Here is a 25,059-nt window from a genome sequence, read left to right as displayed (position 1 = left end):
AGTCCAACCCCATGCTCAGGCAGGAAACCCTATACCATTTCAGACAAATGGCTGTCCAGTCTCTTCTTAAAAAGTTCCAGTGTTGGAGCATTCACTGCTTGTGGAGGCAGGTTGTTCCACTGGTTAATTGTTCTATCTGTCAGGAAGTTTCTCCTTAGTTCTAGGTTGCTTCCATCCATTGCTTCTTGTTCTGCCTTCGGGTGCTTTGGAGAATAGCTTGGCTCCCTCTTCTTTGTGGTAGCCCCTGAGATATTGGAACACTGCTATCATGTCACCCCTCACCCTTCTCTTCATTAGACTACACATACCCAATTCCAGCAACCGTTCCTTCTATGTTTTAGCCTCCAGTCCCCTCCAGCATCTTTGTTGCTCTTCTCTAGACACTGCCCAATTCCAAACTCCTCTAAAGAAGTGATTCATCCAGGAAACAGTCTGATTTACCTTTTGCTGCCTCAGCCAGGGCTAAGGGAAAGCTCCTCTCAGCCTCCCTCCTTTCTCCATCCCATCCCCCCACCCACCCAATAAATAAATAAATAAATAAATAAATAAATAAATAAATAAATAAATAAATAAATAAATAACTGGACAAACTATTTGAGGCTGGGCAGTTTTGAAACACTCTGCAGGTTTGAATGTGCACTGAAGCCATCTGCTTTGGGAGACCTTCAGTCTATGCTGAAGCATAGCACCCCATGTTAGTTGGCCTTTTTCTGCATTGTGGGATTACCTGTAGCATGAACTGGTATAAAAAACTAAGCAGTGAACACTTCAGGGAAAGTGTTTATGTAAGGCTGATGAATACCTTTTTGTCACACTTCCCATTTTTACCAAATATACCACATATAAAGAGGCTAAAATCCCTTTTCCTCTGCACTGTTGCTGGTTCTAACCAAAAGTGCTACATTTTTTTTAAAAAAAAGACATGCTATTTAAACACAGCTAATTCAACTAAATCAAACCTGATATGGTCCCCACTGTGAATAAATATTATACTTTCCGAAACATTAAGTTCTTTCAAGAGAAAAATGTTTTTTTTATTATTGAAAAGTTTTAAAATACAATTTTCCTTTAAAAAAACCCCCTTCCCCCTCCCTCCTCCCCCCCTACCTCCCCTCCTCCCCCCTCCCTCCTCCCCCCCTACCTCCCCCCTCCCCCCCCTACTTCCCAGAGCTGAATACAAGGTATATATATATATAAAAAAAGCAAACCTAAGCAACCATATACTAACAACTATAAATTCTAAAATCCATCACTCTCTAGCTTATATAGGATAAAACAAACCTTAACAATATTAAATATATGTATAAAAAAAACTAGAATAAGAAAAGGACACTCTCTAGCTTATATAGAATGGAACAAACCTTAATAGTATTAAATATATATTAAAGACAAAAAAAAGGAAAAAGAAGAAAAAAACCCCTTCTCAACCCTATACTTATCCTAAATAAACTCCATCCATTTTATCCATTCCATGATATAACATTCTTACAAATAATTTTCCAAATTAACCAAGGATCCCTAATCAAAAAACTTTAAAGTCAACTCTTCTGTAATCGGCCGTTCCTCTTCCAGTACCACATCTATAATTATTCCAAACACAAAAAAAAAAAAAAAGATTGCAAACAAAACTTGAACCTTCATTTGAGAATCTTCTATATATTCCCCCAAACTTTAATCCAAAAAAGCTCACCCTTTCCACAGAACCACCAAATATAAAAATATATTGCGTCTATACCCAAATCTTTTCCCCCCTCCCCTACTTAACTACTTGACTATATCGTAAAAGTTCCATAGACTTCTGCGATTCCTGCTACTTTCTCTTCTTAGATCGTTTTGCAGCAGCACGCGTCACCCTCTGTTTTATAGATTCATCCGACGAGGTTGTATCTTGATCTCCTCCAACACCGTTGTCTTCTATCTGACCATCTTCGGCCTCTTGATGCACTCCTTCTCCAGATCCCTTTCCAGCTTCCAAAAGTGTTAATGGCGTTGCATTTAAAACATTATTGTAGAAATCACGCGCTTGCATCACAGTAACCAAACGGTACTTTTTACCTTCGTGCGTCACCATCAACCCCACTGGGATCTCCCATCTGAACCTTATATCTCGCTGCTTGAGCTCTTGCACAAGAAATGTAAAATCCTTCCTTCTCCTTAGAATCTTTGGAGGAATTTCTTTTAAGACCAAAACTTCTTGATTAGCAATCATAACTTTAGTATCATAAGCAGCTTGTATAACTTCATCTCTAGTTTCCCTTTTTGCAAAATATACCACCACATCTCTAGGCAACTTTCTCTGTCTGGCAATCCATGAATTCACACGAAACACTTTGTCCATGCCTCCTTTTATTTCAGATGCTGGCTGTTTCAACACTATTTCAAAAGCCTCAGAAACCAGCTGCTTTAAATCTTCCTTAGTATTCTCCTTTAAGCCTCTAATTCTAATGGCAAACTGCATCTGGAAATATTGAGCAAGACACAGTTCCCTTTCCATTTTATTTTCATTCTCCAATACTTTTGCTTCTAATATAGCATTCTTTTGAGTCAAGTCTTCTAGCTTTTCCTCCAATTCTTCCACACACCGAGCCACTTTACACACTGAAGTCAAGATGTCTACCCTCATCGCTTTGAGCTTCTGTTCCATCCTCTCCTCCATTCTCTCCTCCAATTTCACCAATTTCTCCTCCATCTGTGCAAATCTAATATTAATTGATTCCAAAATTACCTGGGTATGTTTTTCAAGAGCATCTTGTAAGTCCTTTGATGTCAATACATCAGGAGGATGCAGCGCCTGCAATAATGATTGTTGCACGGGAGAAGTTCCAGCACTCCGAAGAGTTTTAGGGGGTGGTTTAGCCGCCATCTTTTACCAAATATGACGCACTTTCACTTCAGATTTGTAATCCAAAAAAGTCCATCAAGCTGGAGAGTAAAACATAGTAATCCTCTTTACCATTTCCTCTTGTATCGCTCTGCCTGCTCCTTTAAATCATAGTCATTCCTTCAGGCAGGGGTGGTCGCAGACGGCTGGCTCTGCTCCAAGAAGTCAGGAGCAGAGGCGACGGCCAGCTGGGAGCAGCCCAGGCTACGGGGGAGTTCAATCCTTCAGCCGCCCAAGCCATAAGCTCAGGCGGCCCTGGAGAACTCTACCCCTACCTGGGAGCTCGCCCCCTCCTCTTCTCCCGAGGAGGGGGCTTCGGATTCGCCCGAACAGCTGATCGGCGCTGTTTCGGGCGAAAAAAACAACAGCTGAGCCGCGGGCAGCCCGGGAAGGCTCCCTCCATCGCCGCAGAGCCACCGGAAGAAGAGAAAAATGTTAAAGAGGCACGTCTTTTAGAACTTCCTTACGCTTGATAAATGGGAAAGAAGAAGACTTTCCTTTGTATAACTAATTTCCATCCTTAATATAAGATCAAGAAGAACTCGCAAGTAAGAAGCAATTAATGCATACTGGTACACAACAAATATCATTTCCTCAAGTGTGGAGACTCAGACTGAGTTAAAGAGAACATGGCCAAATGAATAAGTGACTAATAAAGGATAAAATATACTTAGCCATTGATCTCAATGATACAAACTGGGAAAGGATTGAAAGGATTCTTCTGAAATCCAATTTTCTTAAACAATAGGTTTTCATAGCAAGATTGGTATTAGTCTAGCAAGATATAAACTGAGAGGTCTTTGAACATGAATAGCATACTTTTCTCCCCATTTTGGAGGGCCAGATCAGGGAAAGTAAGTTTGACGTTCTTCTTTCCCTTCTCCAAATGGCAAGAAGTCTCAAGGTCCTCAAACTGCCAAATCCTTGTTCTAAATAAGGGGTGGAGCCAGGTGATGCTAGCAATCAGTTGCATTAGCCAGAGACATACATCAGATGATTTTTTTTAAGGGTCTGTAGTATAGAGGGATATTGCAATATGAAATCTATTGCTAGTGGAATAAGCAATGAAGAGAGGCACTAAATGAGAAATATGCACATCCATGAGATAATGGGCTGAACTTGCTGCACCCTTGGCTCAACCCCTGAAATGAAAATGCAAAACTAAATCTTATTGTCAGCAGGCTGGGTAGAAAAAAATAATAGCACATGGGACTCTCAGAACTGTGGATAAATAATTTATTGTAGAAAAGAAGCCATTATGAAAGAATTATTGTCACCTTTGAGTTTTAAATGCAAGTTCATTTATAAAAATGATGTTTAGATTTATTTCATTTTTTCCCCTCAGTCCACTCTACATAAAGTGATTCTCCTTTGGGGGTTATGAGTCTGCTTCTTGATTTGATGATGGCCTGAAATAATATCAGGTTTGTTTATGGAAGAGAAGACTTTTGCTTTCCCATTCAATGGTACTCCTCCTTTCACTCATCCCTAAAAGAACCTCTCTCTTTAATCCATTCAGAATGGACAAATTTGTTTCTTCCATTGATTCTGTTTCTCTGTCTATGGAAGCTATAGAGCAGGGGTGTCAAACTCAATTTCATTGAGGGCCGCATCAGCATTGCGGTTGCCCTCAAGGGGATGGGTGGGTATGGCCAGGGTGGGTGTGGCCTATTGGGTGGGCGTGGCTAGAGTGCGTATGGCCTACTGTGTGGGCGTGGCCAGCTCTACATCGTTCGCATCAAGGGTGCCTATGGGGGCCTGGGCAGGAGTGGGGCAGATCTGAGGGTCTCTGGCAGAAGGAGGGTCTCTGGGCCAAGGCACTGGGGGCCGTTCCCTCACTGTTTCCAGGATGGCTTCGCGGGCCACATGAAACCACTTCGCGGGCAGGATCTGGCCCCTGGGCCTTGTGTTTGACATGTCTGCTATAGAGTCTCTGTCCTTTCCTTAAGAAAACTCCATAGGTTCAAGAACTATACCTCCAACTTGCCTTTCTAAAATATCAAAGTACAGGTAGTCCTTGACTTACAGCCACAACTGAGCCCAACATTTCTGTTGCTGTGTGAGACATTTGTTAAGTGGGTTTTTACCCCATTTGACAACATTTCTTGCCACTGTTGTTAAGGGAACGGCTGCAGTTGTTCAGCTAGTAACATGGTTGTTAAGTGAATCTGGCTTTCCCATTGACTTTGCTTGTCAGTGGGTCGCAAAAGGTGACCACATGACCCAAGGACCCTGGCACCATCATATATATGAGTCACTTGCTCAGTATTGGATGTATGATCACATGAACATGGAGATGCTGCAACTGTTGGGTGAAAAGTGGCCATAAGTCACTTTTTTCAGTGCCGTTGTAATTTCAACTGGTCACTGAATAAACTGTGGTTAGTTGAGGACAATCTGTAATAACAAGACAGGAAACATCCTTTTGATTCATACGTCACAGTTGAGAAAGGAGAGAGGTAGACTTTAGTTTTTGCAACAATGGGCTTGGTATTTGGAAGTCAAATGTGTTTCCTTGGCCCCACTGAACATGCGGACTGTAGTTGTGGGTAGTATCCCTAATACCATCAGAAATGTAGAGAAGCTAAATAGAATTGCAAAGTTTCCTGATCTACCAAATTTAGAAAGAGATATCAGTTTTGAAACTGAGCCAGAATGCAGTAATCTGCCATTGGAAGTTTCTACTCTCAGCAGTAGGTCTCCTGTCTGAGTGCAGAAGATGTGTTTTGATGGTTTTTTTGTAGCTAGCAATGGTGCTCTGCTGATTTTCAGCTGCATTGGCTTGACATCTGAATACTCTGCTGACAAAAAAAAGGGAGAAGGAGGAAGAGGTGTAGGGTTTGTTAGTTTGTCAAATCTTCAATTTATAATCACAGAGCAGCAGATTAAGGTTTCCAAGATCTCTGGGATGTGTGGACAAATAAATACATACCCGTGCTTATTAGATAGGCACTGTTTAAATTGGATGGTCAAAATCAGTTCATTCCAACTAAAATGTTGAATAAAAAGCTGAAAATTAGCTATATGTTTAGCCTCTATATTTACATTGTTGCAATCAGTGGGGCTCATGCTTTGCCGTTGCCTGTCTGGCAGAATCAGTAAAGGCAGCCTCAGTCTGGTTGTAAAATCAGCTTTATTGTTTAGAACTGGCTTAATTGCAACTGGCCCAGGCAGGAGATACAGAACGCATCCTTTCCAGGAGCCATCCATGGGAAATTTTCAATGAGATACATAAGTCAAATGGAGTGATAAAGGCCTTTAATCTCTCTGGACTTCCATCATATTCATCTGACAAGCTGGAGAGCAAAGCAATACAGTCACAGGTGGCGATTGCAGCAGCTGAAGGAGGACCATCTGTGGTGTCATTTGGTTCAATGTCTGGGTCAAATGACAAATCTGGGCAGCAGCACATTTTAGAGTATGACAATGGTGACCCGTTGAAGAACCAACAGGATGGCAGGAAGATCATTCACTTTTGTTTGAATCTAGAAACTTGAAGCAACATAATTCTTGTTTAGTAGAAGTTATGAATTGCTGGAATTCAGTGGCAGACTCCTTAACAGGTTGGGTTGAAACTAATTAAACATGCAACTTCTGATAATCAGTCTAAAGTAAAAGCCAAAAAACCCTGCATGAGATAATTCCTGCAGCTGCTAGGCATTGAATATGTGCTCTATCTATCACAATCAATATTATAATTTCTTACATTTGTTATCCCTTCCATCACCTATTCTATAAAAAGAGCTAGAAGTGATTTACTTTGGGCAGAAAATCCAGATCCAGTCTACTCCTTCTTTTGATAACTGGCTATTCTTTTGTGTTGTTTACTTTTGACCATGTAAGAACTAAATTGCACATGTGTTCTTTTTAAAAACTACTACTATATAATAATAATTCAATATTAATTTAATTTTCAGGGTTTATTTACAACCAAACATAAATGACATTATATGCCGGTGTTGGATTCCTAATGACTAAATTAACATTGTCCATAAAATTAATAAATAGGTTAGATACCTTCAAGGCTAAGTAAGGTCTCATATCATTTATACTTATATGGAGTGCATGATGTGTGATAGATCAACAGGGTAGACCAGACATGTCCAACTCGTGACATCATGTGATGTTGTGCAATGTATCAGGACAGTTTTGCCATTGCCGGCAATGGGGTAGGTGTGGCTTCTAGATGATGCATCCGGCCCACAGGCCGGCAGTTTGACACCCCTGGTGTAGTATTCTTGGCTAACTACATTAGATATCACCATCCCATCATTTCTCTCACTCATCTGCATAAGTTCAGTTAAGATATAAATATGTGCTCATTGCCCCCCCATCAATCCAAATTAAGTGCTATTTCTAGTTGTGCTATACCATCAAATGAGCTCTCCATGCCCCAAAAGCTTAGTTACTCCCTTAATCTTGATTGAGATAATGGGTTTTCTTCATGAGTGTCTTTTTACATCCCAACCAGGGAAGGAGCTGATGGATGTGTAGAGGTCAGACAGTGGTCACATTCCTATTGCCCTTCTACTGAATGAAGGAAGTAGACAAGAAGACTTAGAATGGTTCCCATCTCATTGGAAAATGTCATTGCATACTAGAAAGAACAGAACTTGGTGATCTGAAGATTAAATGTCAAGCTGACTGGGCAGAAAAGTTCATCCAGATGCAGTTGTAGGGTCATATAAGCAATCGACAGAGTCACCTAATACACTATTATTTTTCAGGCATTCTTGTTTCAATTAATGAATTTGACCTTTAGAAGAACCCTGTTTCAAAATAGGCAATTTAACAAACTTCCTTGCCTTTGCTTCTTTATCACTTATGCTGTTTGGATCTATAGAAGCTGGTATTTGTGCTGTGCATGCACTATTGTCTGAGACATTTGCTTTTTGACCTGAAGCACAATTTGTCATTTGCAGCTGCTATCCAAAGAAACTAACACTGCATAATTAACAATCCAGCATCCGTTTAATGATTGAAGTGTGAACTAACTGGGAACTGTGAGCTTTCACTTTCTGATAGGTTTGTGGCTGCTCTTACACTCAGTCTTACTGTGTTTCCAGCAAGGATAGCTGAATGAAAACTGATCAAAGCCCTGTCATCTCTTGTCATTAATATGAAAATTACTTTGAATTCTCAAATAATTAGATATTATTAAAGTTTCAACAGTGATTTCTCTTGCCTTTAAATTCAATACTAGTCTCATACTTCAGATTGCCATAGTAATTTTGTTTGCTCTTATTTATCTCCTAACTGCCTCTAGTTATTTGTTCAGTCTTCCACATCCTTTCTGAACACCTGCACACATGATGACATTTTAGTCCTTACTCCCAGATAACTTCTTGAAAGGCTGCCATGTAGTCATTTAAGAGGAAAATGGATAAGTTAGAACACCAATCTAAGATCAACACCAATGCCATGGCATAGAATAAGAGGTCCCCAGCAGTATTTTAATGTAAAAAAAACCTAACTCATAAAAAAACTACTTTTCACAATTATCTCCCAGAAAATTCACAAAAATACAATATTAGAAGCTGGATAGTAATCTCAGAGAACAGAGCTGATTGTTCATTCCTTAGCAAAAATTTATTGTGGCCTATAAAACAAGCTGAAATCTTGATTATAATTCAGCTGGATAATAACCATTATCCACATTCAACATGAGTAGAGAAATTATGATTTATTCTAGCATTTAGTTATGGCACATTTGATATTAGATGATTACTATCCTTAGTCAAGGAGTCTAACTTGTAGATTCTTATTCAACAAAAATCTAGATGTTACTTCCTTTAAATGATGGAATCATGTTATTCTTTAGATAAGTATTAATAATTTTTGATGTCCAGATGACCATCCCAATTTTAGGCATTTTTAATAACAGAGTGGAGAATGGATAAAAAGACAGCAGTGGGCTTGAAGCTGAAATCTATCACAAGTAACCTGATAGCTAGCTACATTCATCTCTGATTCTATTAAGATAATGACATTTGAGCCAGAATGAATGCAGGCAATTTTTTATCACACTGTTATACAACTTGATCACCCTGAGTCTTTAAGAAATCATTTTTTTCCACAAGTCAGAAATGATCCATTGGCAAATATTATGAAGATGAAATACTGTTGGCAAAGCAAGATTTATTTGTCATCATTATTCTCACAGAATGAATCTAAGATTATTTTGTTTGTTTTGAGTCCTTACCTACACAAAATACCAAGGTTTATTATAGTTCCACAACTGACATGAGGAAATTTAATAGTGGCATCACAAGTTATTTCCTAGTAATAAGTGACAAACCATCAAAAATTTAAAACTGGTTTAAGAACCAAGGGTACTAAATGTCAGGTTTGATCAGATAAAGTCCCCCAAATGATAGGAGAACTACTTCAATCTCACCTACATTCACGGTTCTAAATAGACTGGACAATCATCCGTGAAGCTTAAGCTCCAAGAGCTATAGACAAAACAGATTTGGACCCCTTTCAGTCAGAAGGAAGCTCTGGAGATAGGTCAGAAATAGCAATAATTAGTCTGCTACATGACCAGAATCTGTTGGAGGTCCTCATAGTCTTTCCACATGTCTTAGTGATGTTCAGTACTATGATACTGAATGGTATGCTTGTAGGCCACATGTGTGGGTTAGGGGTGTCAGTATTGTTCTGCATTGTTCTGCATTAGTTCTTCTCTTTCCTGAGTGCTGATTCCAGGTCCACTGGAAAAAAAGAAGTCAATGTAAAGGTTCCTTATTAATGAGTTCTCTCACACTGCTCTTTAAAATTATATAAAATGGCTTCAAAAGGCTATTCATTAGTTCAAAGTAAGATGTTATTAATATGCTGATAATATGCAGTTATACATCTATACCTTGGGTTGAAATGAAGATATGGCAGACACCTTCATCCATAGGGAACTGGATAGGATTAAACAAGCTTATATTACACCTTGGCAATCTTTGGAATTTATTTTATCAATGGTTGGAAAAAAGGGGTAGAGACTAAGAATGTAACTTTTATTATTAAGCAAACAAATTAACCTAGACAACAGAATCTTTATTAAGCACTAATCAAATGTAATAATAGAAAATTAATTTTAAAAAATTGGGGAAAAAACCTTGGCAATCTTTTATTTTAGAAAGCCAATTAAAATAAGGTAGTTTATTAAGCTTTTTGAGTGTGATTATAGCCATTAGAACAATTGCTGGTAGGGCTGTGACATTTGATAATTTTTTTATTGTGATTATTGTTTTAGCAGAAATTACTGGGATGTGGTGATATATAAAAATAGTAAAATTTAACTTTAAAAAGTAGTACACAAAGCTAAGTTCAAAGTAAGCCTTGCCACTGGGCTATGGTTATCATAGGTAAAGGTAAAGGTAAAGGTTCCCCTGCACATGTGTGCTAGTCGTTTCCAACTCTAGGGGCCGGTGCTCATCTCTGTTTCAAAGCCGAAGAGCCAGCACTTGTCCGAGGACGTCTCCGTGGTCATGTGGCTGGCATGACTAGACGCCAAAGGTGCACGGAACGCTGTTACCTTCCCACCGTAGTGGTCCCTATTTTTCTACTTGCATTTTTACGTTCTTTCGAACTGCTAGGTTGCCAGAAGCTGGGACGAGTAACAGGCACTCACTCTGTTACACGGCACTCAGGATTCGACCCGTCAAACTGCCGACCTTCTGATTGACAAGCTCAGCATCCTAACCCACTGAGCCACCACGTCCCTATATGGTTATCATAGAAGCTGTGAAATTCTGAGCGGATATTGATATCTGGGATGAAGTTTGCCAAGATCACTAGCATTGAAATGTTATTGATTTTGATGTTACATCTGCGAGCCTGGGAAGAATTGATTTTGCCCTTGTTAGTGCAATAAATATCACTTTATCCAACCAAGTTGTACTTGGCAGATTGGTAGCCCTCTTTTCCCCCTTCTTACTACAATAATAAATTATTGTCACATTTCAACTGTCTAAATTGCCACTCATTTTTTTCAGTGACATCTAAAGGGTTCAAGGTGCAGCTACACAAGGAAATAAAATAACTCTTAGAGGTTTGATTTGCACTTTGTCCATCTTCTATAACCATAGCATCTTCCTCCCTTCATTTCTCCTTCTCTTTCTACTCCCTCATCATTTCATTATTTCCACTCTGTAATAAAGATCCCAATAGGCATGAAGAGTAATTTTGTATTCTTCTACAGAATTAAAAACACTTGGGGAACTTTCTTCCCTCAATCATCCTGTTATACTTGTCAGAGGTAGTTAAATATCTTATGGGAGAAAAGAAACAAAAACAACTGTATTCCTTTAGGGGAAAAGGCTGCCTATTGCAACCATGCAGAAGGGTAAATTTCCCTAGGCAGAAGAAACATAAATAGCTTCAGACCAAAAATACATGTCACATATGAAAGCTCTAAGGCTTCTCACCATCTCCTGGTTCCATACAATGAACTCACAGCTGTTTCCCATACTTCTAGAAAGCCAGCACAATCCTTAGAGATTTGCATGGAAGCCAGTTTGGGATACTTTCACTTGAGAGAGCAACTCATCATCACTGTCAAGTGAGCAACATAAACCCAAGTTTACCATTTTGCAAAGCTTTCAGATCTAGCTTTCTGAAGTTAAGGTCTTTAGAGGTATCTGAAGAATATACAAAGTGCAAGAAATCGAGGCAGCAAATGTGCCCTACTAGATACTCTGTATACTTTACTGCATAAAGAGTTCAGATATCAGATCTGTTTCAAAATGTGTAAGGTCAGTTAAATAGATGGAAAAATGCACAATCAAATTTGCCCATGGCTCTGATGTTACACTTACTGGTAGCAAGGTTTTAAGTTGAGTTTAAAATTGGACATTGCATGCACAGGATAGGGATGTTGTATAATTGAACTGATAATCAGGAGATTTATTAATTTTTTTGGAAGAAATGTTTGAAAAAAGTAATTGTCTTACAAAAAAATTGTGTCAACATCCAGCTTGAGAATCCAAATAAAACTCCAGATTAATTCTGTTTCTGAAAATCTTATGGTTTATTGAATAAACTCATGGTTATATTGAAGTTCCCACACCAATTTATAGACTAAGACCAGGCATGTCAAACTCACGGTGTCATGTGACGTTGTGCGACATATCAGGATTTTTCCCCATTGCTGGCAATAGGGTGGGTGCGGTTTTGGCATGACACATCCAACCCGCAGGCCGGCAGTTTGACATGCCTGACTTAGACAACAGTTTTCCCAGCCATAACCCCATAATTTTGTTATGGGAACCGTCTGCTTCAAATCCAAACCTGTTCTGGTGCCTTGACAAGGCTTCAGGCTGTCATGGTCTGTAGCTGAATTAAATAAGTTTCATTTCTCTATCTATCCATTTGAGAGTACCACCTCCCCCCCTTTATCTAAAGGCAAGTTCAAATGCAGAGGCATGTAGCTGCCAAGGTTTCATCCTTGACAATTTGTTTCTCTTAGGCCTAGCAGAGAACCAGGCATCAGCTCAAATATCCCTTGGTGTGACCTACCCTTGGTGTGATAATTTTCCATTCACTTTTTAAGACTGTGGTTTGCTGAAGGCTTAATTAATATCAAGCTTGTATAGGACATAATTATTTGTGATATCCCTTGGGAGACTTTGGATTTTTTTAATAGCACTGTTTCCTTTATTGTTATATAAACAGTTTTGGAACTTATTTCTATTTAAGCTCATAAGATTTATTATGTAGAATTAAATAGGTTTGCTTTGTCACAATAATATCCTTGTTTACTTATTTTTTAAAAAAAACTATTCATAAACCATAACAACAACAACAACAACAACAACAATAACATCAATAATGTTGGCCCTTGGCTGGCCCTGGACATCTATTGGGTGCAGTCCCTATGATTATGGGATTACTGGTTTTTGCATCAGTAATGGCTTAGCCACCGTGAACCAACCCAGGCACCTCCCATCACCAATGATGAGAAGAAATTTTTTAAAAATCCCATACCAGATCGGTCATCGCCTGTGTCAACAAGGACCACTCAGATGCTATGGCTCCTGGACATCTATTGAAAAATGGGCCACAGGGCTCAGTTGTTATTGCTGGGGAACCAGAGTGTACAACTGTAAAGCGACTGGAACAAAAGCACAAAACCGAAGAAAATCAAGAAATCATCCAGGCAGAACCAACAGCCAGGGGATTTCAAAAAAGAATGATTATGGATGAAACGTGTAACAGTGATACCCATTGTCATCAGGGCATTGGGAACTGTGTCCAAAAACTTTTGCAAAATACATCAAGAAATTGCAGCGTCCTGCAATAACTCCAGCAAAGCTACAAAAAACTGCTACTTGGAACATCTTACATTTTAAGGAGATACCTGGTTGATACCTAGGATGCTGGCAGCAACCCGTGTCAACCTTTAGTGCCTGTTAATTTGAATGTTTAGTTGACTGAGGTTCATGTTTGATGAATAAAAGTTTTAGAATAATGTTGGAAGGGAGATCATCTAGTCCAACCCCTTGCTCAGGCAGGAAACCCTATACCATTTCAGATAAATGGCTGTCCAGTCTCTTCTTAAAAACTTCCAGTCTTGGAGCATTCACAACTTCTGGAAGCAGGTTGTTTGACTGATTAATTGTTCTAACTGTTAGGAAATTTCTCCTTAGTTTCAGGTTGCTTCTATCTTTGATTAGTTTCAAGCCATTGCTTCATGTCTTGCCTTCAGGTGCTTTGGAGAATAGCTTGACTCCCTCTTCTTTGTGGCAGCCCCTGAGATATTGGAACACTGCTATCATGTCACCCCTAGTCCTTCTCTTCTTTAAACTAGACATACCTAATTCCAGCAACCATTCCTTATATGTTTTAGCCTCCAATCACCTAATCATCTTTGTTGCTCTTCTCTGCACTCTTCCTAGAGTCTCAACATCTTTTTTTACATTGTGGTGACCAAAAATGGATGCAATATTCCAAGTGTGGCCTTACCAAGGCATTGTAAAGTGGTATTAACACTTCACATGATCTTGATTCTATCCCTCTGTTAATGCAGCCCAGCACTGTGTTGGCTTTTTTGGCAGCTGCAGCATATTGCTGGCTCATATTTAAGTGATTGTCCACTAGGACTCTGAGATCCCTCTCACAGTTACTACTATTGAGCAAGGTACCACCTATATTATACCTGTCCATTTGGTTTTTCTTGCCTAAATGTAGAACCTTACTTTTTTCACCACTGAATTTCATTTTGTTAGATAGTGCTCAATGTTCAAGTCTGGCAAGATCCTTCTGTATTTAAACTCTATCTTCTGGAGTGTTGGCTATTCCTGCCAGCTTGGTGTTGTCTGCAAATTGATGAGTTCCCCATCTATCCCCTCATCCAAACCGTTGACGAAGATGTTGAAGGGCACTGGGCCCTGGAGAGAGCCCTAGGGTGCTCCACTGCACACTTCCCTCCATGTAGATGCATTTCCATTGAGGACCACATGCTGAGTACGGCTGGTCAGCCAGCTATGAATCCATCTGGTGGTGATGCTGTCTAACCCACATTTTTCTATCTTATCAAGTAGTAGGTTGTAGTCTACTTTATCAAATGCCTTACTGAAGTCCATGTAAATTATATCCACAGCATTCCTCTGGTCTACTAATTTTGTCACCTGGTCAAAGAATGCAATAAGATTTGTTTGGCATGATCTGTTTTTGACAAACCCATGTTGGCTTTTGGTAATGACTTTGTTTACCTTTAGATGTTGCTAAATCATTGCTTGATCATCTTTTCCAGAATCAGGTCAGGCTGATAGGCCTGTAGTTTCCTGGATCCATTCCCCCCCCCTCACTTTTTGAAGATGGGAACTACAACAGTTCTTTTCCAGTCCTCTGGTAGTTCCCCAGTACTTCAGGATCTTTGAAAGATATAATAGTTAATAGGTTTTTTTTTCATTCCAAAGAAGACTTTTAATAATGAAAATGTCCAAAGTTAATATAAGAAATACAAAAGATACTTTATTTTGATCGTGTTAACAAATATCAAACTATATAAAAGCTATTCTCAGAGTGAGGGAGTTACTGAAGGGCAGTAAGTCCCAATAAAATCAGGAGATTAAGAATTCAGCAGACAAAGAATTTACTTACAAGACAAATGCCTTGTTCTTTAGTTTGGGCAAGATAGGTTATAGTTTGTTAATTTTGCATGCTGTTTGCAATTGAAATGCAAGTTTCTAACAGTATGTACAAATTTTCTTTCCCTTTAATTAAACAAACTTCAAGAATGGAGGATGAAAGGAATTTAATACTTCTACTTGATCTGGAACTTTACAGTACCTTATCTTTCTATCTTAATCCTCCCCAATTAGAATGTATAATAAAGTTCATCTGAGACATTGTTCTAATGTCAATGTATGTATCATAAAGAACATATGTAAAAACAAAGCTATGTGAAATAATCTATTAGCTGAAAAAAATTGTCAGAGAAGATTGTCAGAGGCCTTGTGCAAGAGAGAAATGGCTCCCTTCTTTGCAATTTTTTTTGTTGCTTCGAGATTCTCAGATTGAGTTGACAATAGAAATAGATAACCCTCTCGGTTTCAGCTTCTCAGACTCTCATTTTTCAAGATTTAAATTCAGTTTCTAAATTTTAGAGACTTGAGATTGTTTTTAGTAGTATGTTTGCATTTTAATGCAATTGTAAATTACATATATAATTTTTGCAGTCACTGTTTTTTATATAAAGTGGAATTTAGTGCACTTTGAGAACTTTTCATAACATTTAGAACAGGGGTGTCAAACTCAATTTCATTGAGGGCCGCATCAGCATTGCGGTTGCCCTCAAGGGGCCGGGTGGGTATGGCCAGGGTGGGTGTGGCCTACTGGGTGGGCGTCACTAGAGTGCGTATGGCCTACTGGATGGGCCAGCTCTACACTGTACGCATCAAGGATGCCTATGGGGGCCTGGGCAGGAGTGGGACAGATCTGAGGGTCTCTGGCAGAAGGAGGGCCTCTGGGCCAGGGCCAAGGCAGTGGGGGCCGTTCCCTCACTGTTTCCAGGATGGCTTCACGGGCCACATGAAACCACTTTGTGGGCCGGATCCGGCCCCCAGACCTTGTGTTTGACATGTCTGATTTAGAATAATAATAAAGATCAAAGCGATATCTACAGGACTTTCTCAATATCTGCAAATATTGAATTTATCAGATCTAAACACCCTAATTTAACAAAACACCCCACAAACCCCATCCAGCTTGGAACTGCATATATTTTTAGATGCTATTTTAGTAATTCTTAGGTCCTTGATCTGGAACAGCTGACATCTTGTGGTGATACCTTTAACACTGTCATAGCTGGTTTGGAAGAGGAGGAGGAGGAGGAGGAGCAGGAGGAGCAGGAGGAGGAAGAGTTGGAACCAGCTGACAGAAGTTACACCAGGAGCTGAGGACGATGCTGTCCTGGGCCCCTCAGGCATTGGGGGAGGCAGTTGACCAGACGAAGAGCTGCCTGCCTACACAGACACAGGGAAGGATTGCCTAATGACCAGCAGTGGTGCTGATAGGCAGCCAATTTTCTCTGATGAGGAACAGCTGCCCTGTTCCACGCAATTCAAGGGCAAGGAAAGTGGAATGTAGGCAAGCCCAGAGAAGGACTGCAAGGCTACTCGGTCACCCCACCCCTCCTCACAAGGAACATTTGGACGGGAGTAACTTAAGGAGAAGACATGGGGAGTTAGTCTTTGCCAGGAACAATTGGTTTGCTTTGAGTTACACTCCCCTGGCTTTTACTCGTGCCTATTGCTGTTTGCCTTGCTTCTGAAGATTGCTCTTTGCATTTTGTTTTGGACTGAGCCCTTCTCTTGTGGTCTACGTTTGGCCTTTGCTTCACTGAGGCTTTGGAACTGCTTCTTTTCTGGGACCTGTTTCTTGTCCTGAGGATAACCCTGGTTTTGTGCCCGGGCCCTGCCTGGTGGTTTGGACTTGGAAGCTGGACTTTGCCTTGTGAGCATGCTCCTATTCTGTGGACTTTCTTGGTACTCTAGGGGCTATTGTTTGGGGGACTGAGGGTGGCTGCCTTCAAGGTAGCATGAGGGTGGAGCCTTACCAGTTGTTGAAGGGTCATTGGCTGGAACTTTATTCGAGAGAAATAAAGAACTCTTTAGAGGCCTGCATTGCCTTGACCCCTTGGGTCATAACAAACACCATCAAAGATCTACCTATCCCAGGTCCTTGGGAAGAACTCGCTAAGTGGATAAAAATGTCAAATCAGCTTAAACTTCTGTCTGACTATGTAAGCAACCATAATTCAATTTATATGACATTCAACTTCCAGCAATATTCACATGAAGGTTGAATGTCAAAGGATCTGTAAGTTCAATTTCACACATAGATTCAGAAGCAGAAAAATTAATGAAATTTTTACTAAAATAAAATACAAATACAAGTATTATATAATGGAGACAAATGTAAGAGCCATGGTGGTGAAGTGGTTAGAATGCCGTATTGCAGGCTAACTGCACTCTGACAAAAGTTCAATTCCTTTGATCCTGAACAGCTCAAGTTTGACTGAGCTTTCTATCCTTCTGAGGTTGGTAAAATGAGGACCCAGATTGTTGCTGACTTTATAAACTGCTTAGAGAGGGCTATAAAGCACTGTGAAGCAGTATATAAGTCTAAGTGCTATTGCTATCATGGGTACAATATCATTATCTAAGACTATCAACTAAGCCAAAGAAAAGTCTAGAAAGAAGAAATGAGTCTCTTATTAGAGCTTTCTTTTTCTTTTATTCATTTGTATCACTAGAGTATATCTTCTAGGATCCTGAGGTTCTGTCAAAAGAACAAAATTAAGCAAAGCCTAAGAAAAAATGTTTAATTAAAAAACTTAAAAGTATTCATAAAGGCACTGAGGATCATGCTAATATTAGAAACACATGCTAGATTGTCCTTCCTGAGCAAATAGATCGACTGGATTACATTTTGGATAAATAAAAAGACTTAAAAAAAGATTTCTCTACTGTTTAATTCTTTGGAGAGAACAAAATGTTTCTTCTAAGAGGAATCGAAGATTAAGATTAAAAGGAAGCTCTTTCTTTCTCTCTCTCTGTGGTGTGTGTGCATGTGTGTTTGTGTGCATGTGGGGAGTAGAGAGAGGGAGGGAGAAAAATAGAGAAAATTTTTTAAAAACCCAAAACAGCTAAATTACTGGGGGGGGGGATAATTCCAGCAGACAACATTGTGATGGTCTCAGAAACATTAGGAATATTCATTACAAGGAATTAAACAAATAAGAACACTTCCCACATTTACTTTCTAAAATGTGTCACTTCTTTTACGTGTCAGTCAGTAAACAACCAGTAAACCAATTTAGTCACCTCTCACGTTTTTAGTTTTAAGTGATGGACTCCCACAAGTTACTCACACTTCAAATATTGTTACTTTATAACACCACTCAAACAGCAATCTTAACTTCTTGTGAAAAAAGAAGATGGCCTTGATTAACATTTTAATTGTTGACAAAGGCCGAGACCAGAATTTTATTTTTTACTGTAAAAGTTCCTTTAAATTTATTTTGTTTGTTTTTTGTTTTTGTTTTCATAAGTATTCTGTTGCAGCATCTGTTTCCTCAAAATATTCCTGAGGCAAGTATAATGGTGCCTCTGGGTTTATTTTAAGGTTAGGTTGTTGACTGACTGCTATGGTCTTTATAGATGTCACTTTCCCAAGATTGAATTTTGCAGATTTCTCTTTCTTATAGATATAATGTACCTTCCCAAAAATGCCTCTGAAGAGCACAAGACTTATCTGTCATTTTTAATAGGAATGGGGGAGGATTTCCTGTTTAGAATGGTTCAGCATTTCAAACATTTCATTGGAAATTTTTCAAGATTTGTTCCAGTCACATTAATTGAATTTATTTGTTTGTACCAAAGATAAATCTGATTCCACAAGTTAAACTGAATTAAATGTTATAACTTTTTACTCCTTCCTTCTTACTGCCATTAAATCTAAACCAACCACTCAAATAGAAATGATGTATAGAAATTGTGAGATTATGTAATTTTGTAGGAGTCTTGTTTAAGGGATTATTTGGACTGAATTTGCCAATGTATATGTTGATTTTTCTTAATATTAAGAAACCAACTTAAATATTAGTAGTTTAATTATATTCTTGTTAAGGCCTTCAGTCACTTCTGATTCTGAATAATACTATGAATGTCATTTCACCAGGATTATTTGCCAGTAGCTGGTTCTGTGAATTAGTCTAGGCCCGTGGTGGCGAACCTATGGCATGCATGCCACAAGTGGCACACAGAGCCCTCTCTGTGGGCACGCGCGCCGTCACCCCAGTCCTAGGCCTTCTGCTGGGTTTTATAAAACTTTTGCTTTAGGCCTCCACTGCCATATGCACACACACAAAAAAGGTTCAATCAATCAATCAATTTCAACTTCTCGCGAGAAAAAAAAGAGATCTCGCAAAGTTGAAATTGATTGACTGAACTTTTTAGTCCCACCCAGTCTGCTGTTACCACCACAGCCATGCGCACCCAATTGGCCATGCCCACCCAATTGGCCACACCCACCTGGCACCTGACTATTACATAAGTGGGCTTGGGGTTGCAGTTTGGGCACTTGGTCTCTAAAAGTTTCGCCATCACTGGTCTAGGCTTACGATTGTGTCATCGGTGATAGTCTCAGGCTTGTCTTCAGTTAGCCTCTTTGAATGGCTGTAGATCAGTGTTTCTCAACCTTGGCAATTTTAAGACATGTGACTTCAATCCCTAGAATTCCCTAGTCAGTCATGTTGAGTTGAAGTCCAAGCTGTAATGGTTGAGAAACACTCCAAGCAACAGTCTTTTCAATTTCCTGTTATCTTTACATTATGTTCCAAAATGTTTAAGCTTTGACTTCATTTTTACTGCTTCCAGTTAGTGGTCTGGTTCAATAATATACGTATATATTACCAGTTTTTTCTTATCCTTTGCTTAAATTTCTTTAGCTTACTATTTCTTCTTCTTCTTCTTCTTCTTCTTCTTCTTCTTCTTCTTCTTCTTCTTCTTCTTCTTCTTCTTCTTCTTCTTCTTCTTCTTCTTCTTCTCCTCCTCGATTTGCATTTTGTGACATTTTGGGTACAAATGTACAAGAGAGGTAGGTGTGGTTCTCCTCTCCTCTCCTCTCCTCTCCTCTCCTCCTATCCCATCCCATCCCATCCTACCCTATCCTATTCTAAAAAAAATATTTTAAAGAGTGTTTTTCTCAATAAACCTATTGATATTTGTCACATGCCTCTGGCTTAATTTTTTAATTATATTTTTTTAATTATAAATATTCTGGCCTGACTGACGGTAGCAATATTGTAGCAATTACAGTACTTTGGTGGAGATTTATTTAGACAAGAAATTAATAAAAAGTTACCCTTCAGGTCAAAGTTGTCAGTTATGACTGACTTCTGCTTAAGAAAAAAAAATATTTAATCTATGGATTTTAATAAATAACCAAATTATTAGTAATTTGGAATTATTGGCACCTTCGTTTTTACCCTTTTGGCTACTGAGTATCTATTTCTTTTGTTCTACATTGATTGTGTAAAATGTATATTGATAGTTTTTGTAAACTGAAGTAAGGTTTTATCTGAGGGATAAATCTTCTACCTTGATGGCTTTGAAAAGAAGTTGAATTACACTACTAAAGTTCTCCAGCTTCATTTCCATTAATTATGCTATGATGTTATTCAGTCATGCCTGAGTTGTGGAGTTTCTACGGGCCAGGTCTCTCCATCTTTTCCGATCTTGCACTGCTTCTTTGAATTATTCTATGCTCTGGCTGGTGTCAGCTTTGATGGTGTCCAGCCATTGTGTTATTTGGCGCTTTCTTTTTACTGATAACTTTTCCAAACATTTCATTAATCCTAATGGGTGGTATCTGGGAAGACAATCCAAGTCTTATCTGGTATCCTGCTAATGTTTATAATAAAAATGCCTCCATTATGGCAACAAGAGAGCCAGTCTGGTATAGTTCTTAAGGCATTAGGCTAATGGTTGTCTGACAATGTTTAATTTTTTTTATTTTTATTTTTTGCAATATATGGCACTCTTGTGGTGACAGTGTCCAGTTGTTTACTGATCATACATAGGATCAGTCTTGGCTGTGTTTCTCTCAGTGGTATTTTCAAATTCACAGTGCAGAGCAGGGGTGTCAAACTCAATTTCATAGAGGGCCGCATCAGCATTGTGGTTGCCCTCAGGGGGCCAGGTGGGTATGGCCAGGGTGGGCGTGGCCTACTGGGTGGGTGTGACTAGAGTGCGTATGGCCTACTGGGTGGGCGTGGCCAGCTGTACATCGTTCGCATCAAGGGTTCCTATGGGGGCCTGGGTAGGAGTGGGACAGATCTGAGGGTCTCTGGCAGAAGGAGGGTCTCTGGGCCAGGGCCAAGGCAGTGGGGGCCATTTGCTCACTGTTTCCAGGATGGCTTCGTGGGCCACATGAAACCACTTTGTGGGCTGGATCTGGCCCCCGGGCCTTGTGTTTGACATGTCTGGTGTAGAGTATTATGAAAATAGGCTGTCTAAGAAATAAAATATATACTGAAGTAAAAATGCAACTAGTTCCTTTGAATGTTTTATTTCACCGGTCACATTCTTCTTTTCTCCTCAACTACCTGGCACGTAATGTTAATTAGAAGTTCTTTAGTACTTTATTTGTTGCATTTTTCTGTGGAATGCAGTTCTCAGTGTCCCATTCTTTTACTATTACATCCTTTTCCTTATTTATTACTAATTCATTCACATACACAAAGAAGAAATGTCTAATTATTTGCTCAGATTTAGGCAATACAAACCTGGAAGCTTAATGGCAAAGTTCTTAAACTCAGATTTATACCATTCAAAATAGCTTTGGAGTTTAATAAGATATTTTTTTACAAGAATTATGCATAGCATCTGTAATTTGTTTCTACTTCCTTTTGCTAATTTCTTTGTGAATGCCAGCTGGCCTAATTTATTAGCTGTCGTACAACTTGTAATTTGGACTGCTTCCAGAAATGCTGCTGAAAAGGGAAAGAAAAATAGCAACAATGTCACATGAATTAATAGAGCACAGTTTAAAAAGCAAAGTTTTCATCCTATTTGAACATAGAAGATTTCCTGGTTTGGTTTTGCCCCTTCTGTTCAGAGGCATCTAATGATGGAGAACTGTGTGGGAATTTATTGAATTTATTTGCTATAATATAGAGTAATAGAGGGGAAGGGACCTTAGAGGTCTTCTAGTCCAATCCCTTCTCCAGCAGGAGGCCCTGTACTATTAAAGACAAATAGTTGTCAAATCTCTTTTTTGAAAGCCTCCAATGATGGAGCACCCACAACATATTAAATTTTATAGTTGTTCTTTCCAGAATGACTAGGTATATGTATGTGTGCTTGTGCATGGGCACGTGCCTTCAAGTCATTCTTGACTCCTAGTGGTACTGTCTGGATAAGTCCCTGCAATTTTCTTAGTAACATTCCAGAAATGGTTTTCCATTGTTTCCTAGATCTGTGAGTGTGTGACTAGCCAAACTCACCCAGCTAGCTTCATACCTAAGGTGGAACTAGAACTCACAGTCTCCCAGTCTTTAGTCTGGTGCCTTAACTGTTACACTAAAAAGTGGCACTTGGGATGGGTCACAAATTGGGAGGGAGGGATATATGAAAGGCAGTCAGGGGCAGGGCATTCAGACACCAGAAAGATCATATTCCATATGGTGTGCACAGTGATGGAGAAGGTATATGTCCTGGTCTTACAAGATATGAGATTGCAAACATGTTTTCATTCAGATCTGACTCATACCAAAGAATTCTTTTCCCCTCAATAAACATTTGGGCTATCACCCCACTACAAACAGCATCCATTCATTCTTGAGGAAGGAGTAGAATTGGGAGGCAGAAGAAATATATTCCCTTATTTTCAAACAAATACAGTAATGATGGGCTAGCATATATATTTTTTTTGGTGAGGAAGGTTAAATCTTATACTTCTTGTAAGAAAATATAGCATCCAATTAAGCAAGCAATATTTTTTTTTAAAAAAAATACATCAATGTACAAAAATAACAAAAAACCCTCACCTTTTAGTTTCAAATGCTAAAGAAGCACACTTCCATTTCCAACCATTCAAAGTTGTGATTGTGCTAAATAAGGGGGGGACTTAGAAAAGGTCTTCAGAGTTCTGGCTATTGCAGCTTTCCTGCAGTCGAATGAATGTGATATAAGCACTCAGTATCCAGCTTTCAGTTACGATGTCACAGTTAGCCAGTCACATGACTGTGATCTTCAACTTTCCATGCCAGCTTCCCACAAGCAAAGTCGATGGGGAAGCCAGTAGGAAGTTAGAAGTCATGGTCCTGTGAGGTTCTTCATTGATGACTTGCATGATCCTCACTTAATGAAGACAATCAGGACCGCTAGAATTACCATTCCTAAGTGATACAATATTGTGACATTGTGCTTTACAATTGCATTGTCAGGGGAGGATTAATCTTCCTATCATAGGAGGATGGACCATGGCTCATTTGCATGGTGAACATCAAAGAAAGAAATCCGAGGCATATTCTACTGTAAAACTTTTAATGAGAAAACAAAAGACCTAAACTGACTACATTCTCTCATCAGGCAGAATACAAAGCAAAAGTAAAGAGAAACTAAAGTGAGAAACTTTTTCTAGACATGCGCACAAAACAGTCTGAAACCATAACATGGCTGGACATGTGAGATTCACTATGGTTACATGATAAGATAGTCACACAGGTGCAGAGAGCAGGGGAAAATGTACAGATAGAAATGGGCTGCTGGCAAAACTAAAAAAAAGGCAGTGACATCCCCTTCTTTTGTCAGCAACACAGAACTCAGATAAGACACATCTTCTTGTGCAGATACTCATGTTGGGCTGTAGCAAGTGGTTTGTTCAGCATATCAGCAATTTGATCATGTGTAGGCACATACTGCAATTTCACAAAACCTTGTTTAACTGCTTGTCTTATGTTTTGATAACGGATGTCAATGTGTCTAGACCTGGAACCTGTAAAACGGTTCTCAGATATATAAACCACTGATTCGTTGTCTTCCATCACAGTGATCGGTCAAATCGGACGTGTCCAGATACAGTATCTGTGATTAAAGCATCAAACCACATTAGAGAATTACAAGCATCTGAAACACAAGCATATTCAGCTTCAGTAGATGAACAAGAAACAAAATTCTGTTTACGCACATGCCAGTAAACAGGACATCCATTTAAAAACATCATATAACCTGAAGTACTTTTACGTGATTTCTTATCACTTGCCCAATCTGAATCTGCATAACAACATAACTCTGCATAATCAGTGTGTGTTGGTTCTAACAACAACTTCATGTCCAGTCACAAACGCTGTTGTAACTCAAGAACTATGTGTAGCAGAACCAGCAGAAGAACCCTTTTTGCCTCCAACAAGAGAATAAATTTCATTAAGAAAAAAGAGAGACTGAAGATCAAAATGAAATCTAAGCAGCCAGAGCATAAAAGTAGAAAAACAAAATACTCCTTTGCAAGAGAGAATGTTTTACAAAACTGCAGTGCAAAGCAATTTTCCTTATGTCTTCAATTTTTCTTTCAACTTCTCTTTCCCCTTCCCCCCCCCCCACAAATTCTACTTTTACCCCATTGGATATTTCTTGTCTTCCCATCTTTCTTTGAAATCGCCTGCCTTGAGAACTTTGCTTTGCTTTGTTTTGTTTAGAATATTTCTGATTCATCTCCAATCACTTCTTGGCTGTGCTGGATTCTGATGTTACATTAAATACTTCAGCTGAAGCTCAGTTTATTTGGGGCAAGGCTGGTGTGAATTATATACAGTAGGTCTGCATTTATATGTTTCTTATTTTCAAATTCTGATTTTAATTTCTTTACTGAGTAGAGCTGATCCTCATGACCATTTTGATCTAGCACAAGTATGGGTCATTGACCATTTTAAAAGGCAGAAATGCACCATTCATATACCGTTTTTCTGTGCCTTCATGTCAATATCTAAGCCCTGGTGCCTGCTGAGACAACTACCTGCAGTTTTATTGGCAAGGTTTTTAAAAAATGCCTTGTCATTGATTCTTTCCTACAGCTGAAAAAGAGAGACTGGCCTAAGGTTACACAGATGTCTTTGTGCCTAAAATGGGATTAGAACCCATCTAGCCTTTAACCTCAAAATTAAAAGTAGTGAT

General features: G+C 39.1%; 1 protein-coding gene across 1 annotated transcript; it reads right to left on the bottom strand.

Annotated features, from left to right (window-relative positions):
• Window positions 1-1,161: 1,161 nt before the first annotated feature.
• Window positions 1,162-3,297, bottom strand: LOC310639033 (uncharacterized protein). Its single transcript, XM_083360395.1, has 2 exons — window positions 1,671-3,297; window positions 1,162-1,635 (listed from the first exon to the last, which is right to left on the bottom strand). The coding sequence occupies exon 1, from the start codon at window positions 2,861-2,863 to the stop codon at window positions 1,811-1,813; it is 1,053 nt and encodes a 350-aa protein (XP_083216521.1). The 5' UTR covers window positions 2,864-3,297; the 3' UTR covers window positions 1,162-1,635; window positions 1,671-1,810.
• Between the last annotated feature and the right edge of the window lie 21,762 nt (window positions 3,298-25,059).

Source organism: Vipera ursinii, assembly GCF_947247035.1.
Source record: "Vipera ursinii genome assembly, chromosome: 3".
NCBI classification, from domain to species: Eukaryota; Metazoa; Chordata; class Lepidosauria; order Squamata; family Viperidae; genus Vipera; species Vipera ursinii.
The sequence above is the reverse complement of the archived record's forward strand: the minus strand, read 5'-3'. Positions and strand labels throughout refer to the sequence as shown.